General features: G+C 45.7%; 1 protein-coding gene across 4 annotated transcripts in view; it reads right to left on the bottom strand.

Moving 5' to 3' along the window:
* Positions 1 to 13,489, bottom strand: part of FUBP3 (far upstream element binding protein 3) — a 61,245-nt gene that overhangs the window by 26,450 nt on the left and 21,306 nt on the right. For 2 of the 4 annotated variants that reach the window (XM_054500784.2, XM_054500786.2), the window contains exon 3: positions 2,256 to 2,289. In XM_054500784.2, coding sequence (XP_054356759.1) covers positions 2,256 to 2,289 — 34 coding nt within the window. The remainder of the gene's footprint in view (positions 1 to 2,255; positions 2,290 to 13,489) is intronic. The other 2 variants (XM_063649957.1, XM_054500785.2) reach the window with 1 other exon arrangement.

Below are 13,489 nucleotides of genomic sequence, written 5' to 3'. Positions count from 1 at the left end.
CTCCTTGTGTCAGAGGAAGAAACCTCCGGGTTTTCAGGAAACCATCACCTCCTCTAACAGCTGCCTTTTCTTCATACAGCACCTCTCAGTGTTGCCTCATTCTGCCTGGTTAGGTGCTCTCTAACCAACGGGTCATCAATCCCAGGTCACTGAAAGGTCCTCTGGGGTTTTGGGAGATGTTTAGACTTCTATTGTGGAGTCCTTTCTAGATGAAGAGATATCCAACTTTTCTTCAACATTCCTTGTTTCCCAATCTTTTTATTGTTTTCTGGCCTCCCTTCTAATTTATGGATGTTTTTTACGGTGAGACGCCCCAAATGGAACCAGTATCTGATGGAGGCGTAATCAGTGTTGACCAGAACAGAATAATTACCTCACTTACTCTGCAAGGTACTTCTGTTAAATGCTATCCCATCCATTATATGCCTTTTTTTTTTTTTTTTTTAAACTACTACTGCACTGGCTTTTTTCAATAAACCTTCAAATCTGCCATACAGTGTATTGTGGACAATGTCCAATTTGCCCAACACCCCAGAAAGCAATTAAATCTCAACATTTACCTTGGGAGGATGCTAAATGCAAGTAGTTAAAAAAAAAAAAAAAAAAAAGGCAAGCATTTTTAAACATCTCTCACACAGCTGGATTTTTACCCATCACAGAAAGGACTGAATAAATGCATATTTTTAGGGAAAGTGCATCATTTAAAAGAAATGCAATAGCATAAATAGCACTTGCCACTGTATCATTTTCATGGGAACAGTCTTCTCCCTCCCTCCTTGAGGGAGTTTACACCCTCAAGCTTATGAACAAGACGGGATTCTCTCCACCTCTTGGGATATATGTGTTCTCCCCAAATCAGGCAATTCATTCCCAGCTTCCTAATCAGTAACACCATGGATGTGAATGGCAAGCCCTGATGTCCCAACGCGTCCTGCAGCAGAAACCAGGTCCCTGTCAGGATGTGCTTCCTGACCCTGTTATGAGGGATGACAGGGCTCTGGTGCGTGTGGCCAGGAGGCTGCTGCTCACACCATGTGTAGCATGATCTGTCTATTCTGTCTACTCTCAGAAAATATTACCTGGGAATTGACTAGAGGGGCTTCAACACTACTGCAATACAAAACGTCACGAAGCCCAGGCAGCCCTTGGCCCTAAGGAACAACTTTAGCCAACTCTGAGGAAGAAACATTCCAAGACGAACTGCTCTGGGTTTCCAGGAAGAAAACATTCTAATCTAAATGCAAGGCTGAAACTTGTCCAAGGTACAAAATATAAACACCTTGGAAAAGAAAATCCTGACTAGTTATGGCTTTATAGGAAAGTCAGCATTTGATACTAATGATCATCTCATTTAAATTTTTCAATTCATCAACAAACAAAACAAAACAAACAAACAAAGAAACAATAATAACAACAACAAAAAAAAAACCTGGGATAAAACTTTTGTTTAACTGATGACTGGTGATTTCTAGAAACTTCCAAAATCTAGGCAGAATACAAGATGACAGAATTGTTTTGCTGATAGAAGCTTAAGGATATGTTACAGCAACAGATACATAGCACAAAATTCATCCTTCCAGAAGAGAAACTGTGGCAGTTTCTTGTATATTTTTTCCTGTTTGAAGGGTGATACACTATGACCACACATACCCCATCTTACAGATTGGCCTTTGTAAAACTCAGGGCTCTTTCTGTATCTCTCTAAATCCTCTATGTTTGACAGAAGGCTATGAGGGGACACAGAAACAGAGAATGAGCTGGGCTGAGGCTCTCTGGCAAGTCCCTACCACTTTGGAAGGATGGAACTCTGGCTTCTGGCCTCCTTGCCACGCACTAGCCACCCGCGCATACTCCCTGGGCACCCAAAGCATTCTCTTGTGAGTGTCTGACCCTCACACTTCGAGGTGTCTCTTCTCAGGTGAAGGGGCTGAGGATTAATAAAATACTGGCAACACCACAAAATCAGGTGGGAAAATCTCATTCTCTCCTTTTAAATTAAATGTACATTGGTAGAAAGAGCAACTCCAATCTTCTACAAGTATTTTAAGTTACTGCAATAATGGCTGATTGTATTAGTTTATCCCTGAGCTGACACTATCTTGGAAATGGCTAGCAAAAAACTCGAGTCTTAAAGAAGCCTAACCCATGCTTTTTCACACTCTCAACCTCTGACTTTCTAGCACTCTAGTACAGATGGTGGATCAATAAACAATTAGAAATGATCAATAAATAATAAAACGTAACCCACTGCTTACCTTTGATGTACCAAGGCCCCTAACTGGTTACCTACTGTGGCAAAGAGAAAGAGAAAAAAAAAATCAAAGCATTAGCACGGATAAACTAACTTCATCCTTACCATTCTTACCATTTCGGGGGCGGGGGGGAAGAAAGGCAGAAAGAAAGCAAACAGTAATTTAGGCTCAGTGGCTGAAATGAATGCGTTATATGATATGAAACAGGAGGGGACATCTTGATCAACACAGTCTGTAACCCAGTGTCCAGCTGAACACAGGATAAGAAATTGATCTGTGTGTCCACATGCTGTGAGGCCTGGGAGAAAATCCTGCTAGCCTAAATCCCTCTAACTTCCTACCTCCCTCCTGCTCTGGATCCAAACTCAATGTAAAGATGGAAAGAGATCCTTCTTTCTCTTTTAAAAACAAATGAGAAGATTTACCCTCCTTGGATGCATTGTTAAGGACTGCTCCACAGCAGCTGTAGTCATGAGGAACATGCACATATGCTCCTCCCGGCCACGGCGGAGGAGACGCCCCCTGGTGCCCCCCTCCCCGGCCCCCCCACCCCCAAGAGCATAAGCATCTGAAGGAGAGGATCCGGCCTCCTCCCTCCACAGGCCTCGTCACGGACCCACCAGAGCAGTCCATGTGCAGCGGACACTAAGAATGAGCAACTGCCTTTCAAGCCCATTTCACAGAGACAACAGTGCCAAACAGCCTCTTATTATTAAAACCAAGTCTGTAATCACATTCCCACAAAACCACTTTAGCTACGCTTTTTGTTCCAGTTTCTTCTCTTTCAGCTATTGATGAGTGTCTCCTTCACCAGCCATCAGCAAAAATGATTCTGTAGTGTTTCTCTTTTGGAAAATGCAGCTCAGGAAACACAGTCAGCAGACAATGAAAAAGTACAAATCCTAAACATATCACAAAGAACCAAATGCACCTTACAAGATGCTAAAAAGGGCATTCAGAAATATGTCTTTGGGGAAAGTTATTCTAAGGACATGAGCTAAGTCGGAAAGGATCGATTACACCCACTTGAGGACAGAGAATGAAATGGTTTGACAACTGAACTCCATCTGAATCAGAACAGGGAGCCAACTGCTCTGCTTGTGCTCAAACTCACTGCTGTCATTCTCCGACTGGACAGTAAAGAGACAAAGGAAAAAAAGCAGACCATGACATTTAAAAACAAGAAAAAGCAAAGCAAAACAATGCTAGCAAAAAGTAAAAGAAGCTACTGAGTCAATACCATATTTCTTCTGGATCAATAACAAGATAATGGTCTACAGCCAAAATATTGACACTAGACACTATTAATCTGCTTATCTCAGGGATAAGAGAATTGTTTTTTATTGACTCTTAAAATTTTCTCTTTGCCTATCTGTTTGAATATAATAAACATTCTTGCTTGGAACAGGAAGTGTTCACAATTCCCATTTTGCATGAAAACTGGACAACCACCAGGTCAGGAAAGGAATCCTCACCACAGACTCAGCCCCTGAATAATGTTGGGGCTGAGACATTCCTGAGGGAGGTACGTTGGCCACGTAGGGCAGTGGGGAGGAAAAGAAACACACCAAAGGAGAATGTCAACGACAGAGTACCTGTGAGCTTGGTTAGCTGTTCCTATTTATGGGTCAAGCTCAGCTTCCCTGATTGCTATCAGAATTCCCCTCTTAGTGGGTAAAGAATCTACTGAAGCCAGAAGAACTAAAATGTCTTGAAATGATAAGAACACAGAGGAGAGGTGCTCAGCATTCCTCAGCTGGGGGAATAAGGCCGCACCGTGGGTTCTGGTCCACTGCGTTGTTTGGTAAAGGATGTCAAAGGGCCGATGTTCTTCAGAAATTTCTGTCTCAGCCAGAAAAGCCACAGAAACAAAGGGCAGTGCTACCATAAAGAACTTCCTGAGATTCACAAGAATATTCAGAGGACTCCTGTTCAAAAGCCGTTTGAAATTTTGTGCTCATCACAAAAATGGCAATTCCTTTTTGTTGGCAAAGTATGTGCTATAGGTGCCACGCACATGACACCATTCCTGCCAGCCACAGTGCAGGCACTCATAATGACCAGAGATGAAAATGTTCACACTATCATCCCACAGATAGATGGGCTGCTGAGAGCCGCATCACTGAGAGGAAATCAGGTTCAAGTCCAGAGTCAACTCCGAGCTGGCAGATGCTTAGGAAGGATAAATCATCTCCCTCCTCCATGCAAATGCTGGAGTCCACCCAAGGCTGAAACATGTGATTGCAGTTTCATTCCCTTCGGAACATTCCCATTTGCTGCCTAAAAATGAAAACCAGCAGTTAGATCAGGGGCACTGGGTACTCATATGGACAACTTCTATGTCCAACTCCAGGAACAGGAACCTCTCCTCAGTCTTCGCAATGAGGAGGGGTCACACTAAGGAGGCAGATGGGAACACCTATCATGTTCAATTGAATGGAACTACACTCATTTTCCTGTAAAAAAGGAAACATGCCGGGTAAAATCAGTCCTGTTTCCACTAATGGTGTGTGCTGGTTGACAATGCATCTTCTTGCTTCCAAAGGTCCCCTTGGAGCAATTCCAGCACATACAGGTGTAGTTCTCATTTCCCTTGTGCACTACATAATACGAACTGCCTGGGCTGTGAGTCATCCTACAATATCATAAATTCTTTCTGAAGAGTAATACTCTGCCAATTTTAATAATAATCTTAAAAAAAAAAGGAGGTCAGGTCAGGTGCTGTCACTCATGGCTGTAATCCCAGCACTTTGGGAGGCCAAGGCAGGCAGATAACTTGAGGCCAGGAGTTCGAGACCTGCCTGGCCAACATGGCAAAACCCTGTCTCTAGTAAAAAAAAAATACAAAAATTAGCTGGGTGTGGTGGTGCACATCTGTAATCCCAGCTACTCGGGAGGCTGATGCATAATGAACCAGGGAGGTGGAAGTTGCAGAGAGCTGGGATCGTGTCATTGCACTCCAGCCTGGGTGACAGAGCAAAACTATCTCAAAAATCAATCAAACAATAACACAAAAAAAGGTGATCAGACACATTTTTCCCTATTAGTGAAGAAAAAAAAGATTTCATTTTTTTTTCCTCCTCCGAAAGGAACAAAACAGCACTGGGAAATACATGCAACTTTGCAATACGCATCAGCTTTTTTTTTTTTTTTTCCTGAGACAGAGTCTCGCTCTTGTTGCCCAGGCTGGAGTGCAAAGGCGCGATCTCGGCTTACCACAACCTCTGCCTCCTGGGTTCAAGCGATTCTCCTGCCTCAGCTTCCTGAGTAGCTGGGATTACAGGCATGCGCCACTACGCCCGGCTAATTTTGTATTTTCAGTAGAGAGGGGATTTCTCCATGTTGGTCAGGCTGGTCTCGAACTCCCGACCTCAGGTGATCCGCCCGCTTTGGCCTCCCAAAGTGCTGGGATTACAGGTGTGAGCCACCGCGCCCAGCCATATCAGCTTTAATAGTTACACCCCCACTCCCACCCCAGCACAAGGAACAAAAATGCCAATTCCTCCTTCACGACAGCACAGCCAGCACAGGCAGCACTCACACGGAACCACTGGCCAGAGGCAGGTGAGTGAGTCTGTTGGGGGTGGGGTGGGGGGAGAGGAATACCAGTTTTTATAACTGCAAAAACAAATAACCCAAATCTTTCTTTTTAGATTCTGAAAACAATCCTCCCTCCTCTGCCTCTTCTTTGGATTTGCAGTCTCCTCTGACTGACCAATGGCTTTCCACGCCCCAGCTCAGGTCAGTAACACACACTTAGCAGTGAGGATTCAGGGTGTTTTTAGAAAGCTTTTCCCCCAAGGGACACTACAAAGGCTTCCTGTGTTCTAGGCAGCAACTCTTGCTCCAGGGCCACAAAACGCTGATATGCTGAGTTCAGCTGAAAGTCCTTTGGCAAGCATAATTTATTAATTTTGCAAATTATTTTTTAAAAAGTGAAAGTAAATTCAAGTTTATCTCAATAATGTCACTCTTTGTTGTTGTTGTTTGAGACAGAGTCTCGCTCTGTCTCCCAGGCTGGAGTGGAGTGGCGTGATCTTGGCTCACTGCAACCTCCGCCTCCCGGGTTCGTGCGATTCTCCTGCTTCAGCCTACCAAGTAGCCAGGATTACAGGTGTGTGTCACCATGCCTGGCTAATTTTTGTACTTTTAATAGAGATGGGGTTTCACCATGTTGGCCAGGCTCGTCTCAAACTCCTGACATCAGGTGATCCGCCTGCCTCAGCCTCCCAAAGTGCTGGGATCACAGGTGTGAGCCACCGTGCCCAGCCAATCACGTCACTCTTACTTGTAGTTTACTATAAGCTTCTGTGAGTGGAAAGACCACCCCCCCCAGCCACACTAGGTGCTTTCCTGGGCACCTCATCTGCGTGAACCCACTTGGTCCTACGAGAACCCACCTTTGAGGCAGCTACTGTCACTGCCATTCCCATCTTACTGAAGAGGAAGGTGCGATCACACCGCACCCAAGCCCTCAGAGTGGCATGCAGGGCGAGGGGCCTGTGCCCATGCAAACTCTGTACCCATTCATCTTCCCCGTCCTTTAATTTTGTGGGTTTCAACACTTATCACTGTTTAATTTTGTGCTATTAACTCTCTTGATCATTCTTCATCTCACAAGTCAGTGCCTTCCAGGTGCTGAGCACTGTGACAGGACCTGAGGATACAACAGTCAACAAAGCCACCTTTGCCCTCAGGGAGCTTAGAGTCTAGCAGGGAAGGCAGAAGGCAACAGATGAGGGGGCCTACCCTAGCCTCCAGGGACGTGTTGGGCCCTGCACCTTCTCCTCAAGAGCCTAAGAGGAAAAAGAATTCTATGATAGTATATTCATAGCCCTAAGTTTTACTTTCATTTACGCCAGTGTCATAAAATCAATATAGGCGGTCACAACCAGCTTTATTAAAAAAAAAAAAGAAATAGAAAACAGAATGTACCATATATAATAAGGGTAATGTATTTCATAAAACTTTCATTTCAGTCACATATGTGTTTTAATATGTCTGTACTAACTAGTTCTGATGGAAACAGTTTTCCTCATATTGGGAGTGGTATTTCTTTTTTTTGTTTGTTTGAGACAGAGTATTGCTCTGTCGCCAGGCTGGAGTGCAATGGCACGATCTCGGCTCACTGCAATCTCCACCTCCTGGGTTCAAGCGATTCCCCTGCCTCAGCCTCCCGAGTAGCTGGGACTAAAGGCATGCACCACCATGCCCAGCTAATTTTTTGTATTTTAGTAGAGACGAGGTTTCACCTTGTTGGCCAGGATGGTTTCAATCTCCTGACCTCGTGATCCACCTGCCTTGGCCTCCCAAAGGGGATTACAGGCATGAGCAACCGTGCCAGGCCCAGGAGTAGTATTTCTTAAAGCTTGAAAATAACATGATATAACCCTCATGATAATCTGATGAGGCAGGTATCATCAGGTCCACTGTACAGATGACGAAACATAGGCTCAGAGACGTTAAGGAACTTGCCCAGGGTCAAACAGCTAACAACTAGCAAAGCTGGGATTCAAACCTTGATCTATCAGACTCTGAAGTCCACATGTTTAAGTACCACACTATTATGGCACATGAGACAGAGACCCAGGTTCAACCTCCCTTCTGTCACTTACCATGTATCTATCTGGCCTTGGGCAAACCACTTACTTCTTTAGACACTGGTTTCCTTATCTACAACAATAAGGAGTTTAAGCTTCAGGTTCCCTTCTAGTTGTGATCTTAGGCGACCCCCTCTCCTCCGACTCAATCCCTAACCACTGGCAACCACTAATCTGTTCTCCCTTCCCAAAAGGTTACATAAAGGGGATCATGCAGTATGTAGTTTTTTGGGATTGGTTTCTGGCACTCGGCATCATTCCCTGGAGATTCATCCAAGCTGCTGGATGTACTCAGCATTTGTTCCGTTTTACCACTGAGTAATATTCCACGGTATGGCTGTATCGCAGCAGAACCATTCGTCAGTTGAAGGACACGTGGGCTGTTTTCAGTTTGGGACTATTATGAATAAAGCTGCTATGTGAACAGGCTCTTGTGTGAACATTTTCATTTCTCGGGGATAAATGCCCAACAGTGCAATTGTGGATTGTGCATAAGTGCATGTTTAGTTTTGTAACACTCCAAAACTGTATTCGAGAGAGGTTGTACCATCAAGTTGAACTCTGGAAACCTATGACTCCTCTTTTAATTTGGCAACTACTTTTCTTCCCTATTAACAGCTGCGAAGAATGTAACAGGCATTGTACATGAGCTTGAGTTATATTTTTGTCACAACATTGATGCTGCATGTTTAGCTCATTCATTTTTGTGGAAAATGTCTACTATTTTACCTAGCTGGCTAAGCCAACTGTCCACCAACCAGTCACATGATACTTTGCCAAGGGAAAAAATCTCACTGCCTTTTTCCAACTTACACATATGTATGTACCCATGTGACTATCAACTCACTTCTGAATTATAATCCTAAAATGCATAGATGGGTGAAGGGAGGGAGGAAGAAACAAATGCAGGTGGCTGAGGTTGGGGGGTAGGGCACAGAGCCTTTGCCAGGAGTTGTCAACTGCATAAAATCAGACCCTGTCTCCTTCACTATTTGTTTTTTTCTGGAGACAGAGTCTTGCTCTGTCGCCCAAGCTGGAGTGCAGTGACGCGATCTCGGCTCACTGCAACCTCCCGGGTTCAGGCCATTCTCCCACCTCAGCCTCCCGAAGAGCTGGGGCTACAGGTGCACGCCACCACATCCAGCTAATTTTTGTATTTTTAGTAGAGACTGGGTTTCACCATGTTGGCCAGGCTGGTCTTGAACTCCTGACCTCAGGTGATCCTCCCGCTTCGGCCTCCCAAAGTGCTGGGATTACAGGCGTGAGCCACCATGCCCAGCCTCCCTTCACTATTTCTTACCAAGGCTCTACCCTTTGTTACCTTGGGATTCTCCATTCAGAATTCTTGCCTGGCCCCACTGCTTGGGGATTTTTCCACCCCCGGTGACTGCCCACTGCACACTAAAAGCGGCGAATGGGAGAAGGGGCGTGGCAGGAAGGGCATAACCTTCCAGGGCAGATGTGACTCTCAGAAAGGCCCATTTTAGGGAAGAGGGCAGACAGGAGGTAAGGAGCTGAAAAAGGAACCTGGGAAGCCTGCCCATGTCCACCCGCCCCTGGAAAGCCTTCATCTGCCCTTGATGATGACTGCCCAACCACATCGCAGCCTCACTTTACCTCTTCCCTCTTCACAAAAGGCAAACCTTCCTCCTAACCCCTCCTACTCTCAGGAACTAGGTTTTGGTCTTGGCTTTTCATCCCTCCAGTATCTGTCATCATCCCCCATTCAGGGAAAGTATCAACACCTCTGAGATTCACTTTCCTCTTTCCAGAGTGGAGACTGGTGCCTGCAGCACCTGCCTGGGGTGCAGGTCACAGGCAGGGGTCCGGGCATCATGGCTCTCACCACCCGCTAGCACTTGTAGCTCCTATCTCCTGTCTCTCCTTGAGGTCTGGGATTTTCAAATGTCTTTTCCCCCTCATTCCTTTTTTTTCCTCCTTCCTGTCCTCCTTTTCTGTCCTTGCCCTATGCCATAAGTACTGAAACAAAGCTTGGAAAGGATCATAGAAATAGTCTATTTCACTCTTCCTGCAAATAATTCATTTGACAGTACGCCCAAGAATTCGTCCTTTACCCCGTAAGAATACAGCAGTTCCCCCTCATCCATGAGGGATACGTTCCAAGACCCCTGGTAGGTGGCTGCAGCCATGGAGAGTACCGAACCCTGTATACACGACATTTTTTCCTATACATTGGTGAGTGGGTAGTGTATACAGTGTGGATACACATGCTACTCAGAATGGTGTACAATTTAAAAATTAGGAATTGGCTGGGTGCGGTGGCTCACGCCTGTAATCCCAGCCCTCTGGGAGGCCGAGGCAGGTGGATCACGAGGTCAGGAGTTCAAGACCAGCCTTGCCAACATGGGGAAAGCCCATCTCTATTAAAAATACAAAAATTAGCTAGTTGTGGTGGCACACGCCTGTAATCCCAGCTAATTGGGAGGCTGAGGCAGGAGAATCACTTGAACCTGGGAGGCAGAGGTTGCAGTGAGCCAAGATCGTGCCACTACACTCCAGCCTAGGTGACAGAGCAAGAATCCGTCTCAAAAAAAAAAAATTAGGAATTATTTCTAGAATTTTCCATTTAATAATTTCGGCAGTGGTTGACCGTGGGTAACTGAAACCATGGAAAACGAAGTCATGAATAAATGGGGAACAACTGTATTATCAAAATTAGAAAGTATGGTATATAAAAGGTGCTGTTCTTCAGCAGGTCACGAAGTAAAAAGAATAAAAAGGAAAAAAAAAGGTGCTACATAAATAGCACAGATGAGTCTTTGAGTGAAGAGGCAGGCATAGCTTCAAAGCCCCTTGCGTGGCCTTCCCCCTGCCACCCCAGCGGTGAGGACAGTGCTGTACTCTCCTGAAGTCCTGGTTTTGGTGCCACCCACTACACAGAACGCAGGGGGAGGATGACGCCTGCTTAGTTCAACTAAAAAAGCTCCTTAAAACGCTCCTGAGGAAGAAAACTGGAAAGGCTTCGATCTTTGATCAGGAGAGATACAGAGGGGCAAATGGGAAGTGACTTCTCTGTCTGTCCATCAGCTCTGGGCAAACATGAGAAAGCACTTGTTTCAGGTGGTCAGGGCAGTTGGACAGTGAACCATGAGACGGGAGACTTGTTTAAAGAAACTGGGGGAGGGGTACTCTCTATACACTTCCCTAACTAAAGATGAAGAAAATGTTTTCATCAACTGATGAGGCTGATTTTAGTTGAGGGCTGGCAAATTAAGCTTGAGGGCCAGCTGCCTGTTTCAGTGAAATATCTTACTGGCTCACAGCCATGCTCTTTGTTTATATAGATGCTACCGCTGTTTTTGAACTCCAATAGCATAGCTTAGTAGGTGGGATACATAGCCTGCAAGCTTAAATTTATTTTCGTTTGTTCTGAGATCACTATGTTGCCCAAGCTGAGTGCAGTGGTGCGATCACTGCTTACTGTGGTCTTGACCTCCCAGGCTCAGGCAATCCTCCCACCTCAGCCTCCTGAGTAGCTGGGGCTGCAGGCATGCACCACCACACCCAGCTAATCTTTTTTCATTTTTTTGTAGAGATGGGGTCTTGCTATATTGCCCAGGCTGGTCTCAAACTCCTGGACGCGAGCAATCCTCCCACCTCGGCCTCCCAAAGTGCTGGGATTATAGGCATAAGCTACCATACCTGGCCCCTAAAATGCTTACTATCAGGTCCTTTATAAAAAAGCTTGTTGCCAGGTGCAGTGCAGTCCCAGCTACCCAGGAGGCTGAGGTGGGAGGATCACCTGAGCCTGGGGGGTAGAGGCTGCAGTGAACCATGAATGCCCCACTGCACTACAGCCTCAGCTGGACCCTGTCTTTTAAAAGACCCTGTCTTTAAAAAAGAAGAAAGAAAAGCTTGCCAACCTCTAATTTAGATTACATTTAAATTTGCACTTCTAAATCACTTAGCTAATACTATTGTCTTAAATTTGGAACTTACTTTTCCCAAAATTTAAAAATGCTAATCGTAGGAAACACGGGAGAACTTGAGCATGAAGAGTCCACGGGAAATGAAGCCAGTCTCTATGGCCACATCACGTAGGCTCTGCTAGGAGAGGTGCATAGCGGGACCCAGTAACCGCAGAAGGAAGGATTGGATGTTGTCTGCCCTGAGCAGAGGGCAAATACACTGCTTTAGAAATTCAGAGAAGGGTATGACTTAATATTCCCTGGTCAGGTGGGTGTGTGAAAAAGGGAAAAGAGGGGGAAAAAGGGAGGGAGGGAGGGAGGAAAGAAGGAAGGAAGGAAAGAAAAGGTAGAGAGAAGACCAAGAGGCTAGGTGGCATGTGGGCTGAGCCCTGAAGAAAGTCAAAAGATAAGGAAGAGGACAGGTTTCTAGGAAGAAGTTGGCTGAGCAGGAGTTGGGCAGATTAAGAGCTGGGTGAGGGGAGAGAGAGGAGACAGGCGGCCAGGCTGCTGCACAGGGTGCACAGGAGGAGCCAAGCAGGGAGGGCAGGCAATGGCCAGGTTGGAAGATCTGCACCTCCCTGGCTACTGGAGGAATGAAACTGGTTGGACTGACTGCAGCGAGAGGCTCCAGTTGAAGCATGAGAGAAGTACTGGATGAAAAAGGTGCCACAACTGAGACCAGAAGGCAGATTCCTGAACTGGTGGGGTGCCAAGGATGCATATCAAAGACTGCTGGAACATGTGGGTGTCAAGATGAAAGACAGTGAAGGTTAAAATGACCTGATCCAAAGCTGGAGGGTGGTGGAGTGACTGGTGACTGCTCTTCCCAGGGAGAGGCATCCAGGCAAGCTTTCAAACTGAGCTCTAAATTCTGCTCTGGGTTCTAAGCAGGCTCATGAACAGCGTTCTGACAACTGGCTCAAAACTGCCACTCCCTGAAACACAACTAACCCAAATCCCTTTCTATATCAGGAACAAATCCTTTCCCTTGTTCCACTGCCTAGAACATTAAAAAAAAAACTTTACATATATATATATATATATATAGATAGATAGATACACATACACACAAACACACACACATACTTATATATATGTGTATATATGTATGTATATATGTATATCTATATATGTATATATGTATTTTTGGGGACGGAGTCTCACTCTGTTGCCCAGGCTGGAGTGCAGTGGTGCGATCTCGGCTTACTGCAACCTCCGTCTCCCAGGTTCAAGTGATTCTCCTGCCTCAGCCTCCCAAGTTGCTGGGACTACAGGCGCCCACCACCAGGCCCGGCTAATTTTTTGTATTTTTAGTAGAGACGGGGTTTCACCATGTTAGCCAGGATGGTCTCAATCTCCTGACCTCGTGATCTGCCTGCCTCGGCCTCCCAAAGTGCTGGGATTACAGACGTGAGCCACAGTGCCCGGCCTTATTTATTTTTCGGAGATACGGTTTTGCTATGTTGCCCAGGCTGGCCTCGAATGTCTGGGCTCAAGCTTTCCCACCACCTCAGCCTCCAGGGTAGCTAGGATTACAGGTGTGAGCCACCACGCTGGGCATCTCTACAAATTCTAAGAGGAGATGGCCATTGTTTTTAGATGTGGGAGCCTTTGGGGGAAAATTCTTTAGACTCACGTTGAGGATTTTAAGGGGACAGCACTCATTTGATTGTAAAAATTCTTGTGTATTTACAAAGTGTTTATGACC

This window comes from Pongo pygmaeus, chromosome 13, assembly GCF_028885625.2.
Source record: "Pongo pygmaeus isolate AG05252 chromosome 13, NHGRI_mPonPyg2-v2.0_pri, whole genome shotgun sequence".
In the NCBI taxonomy this organism is placed as follows: Eukaryota; Metazoa; Chordata; class Mammalia; order Primates; family Hominidae; genus Pongo; species Pongo pygmaeus.
This window is presented reverse-complemented; position numbering and strand designations above follow the sequence as displayed.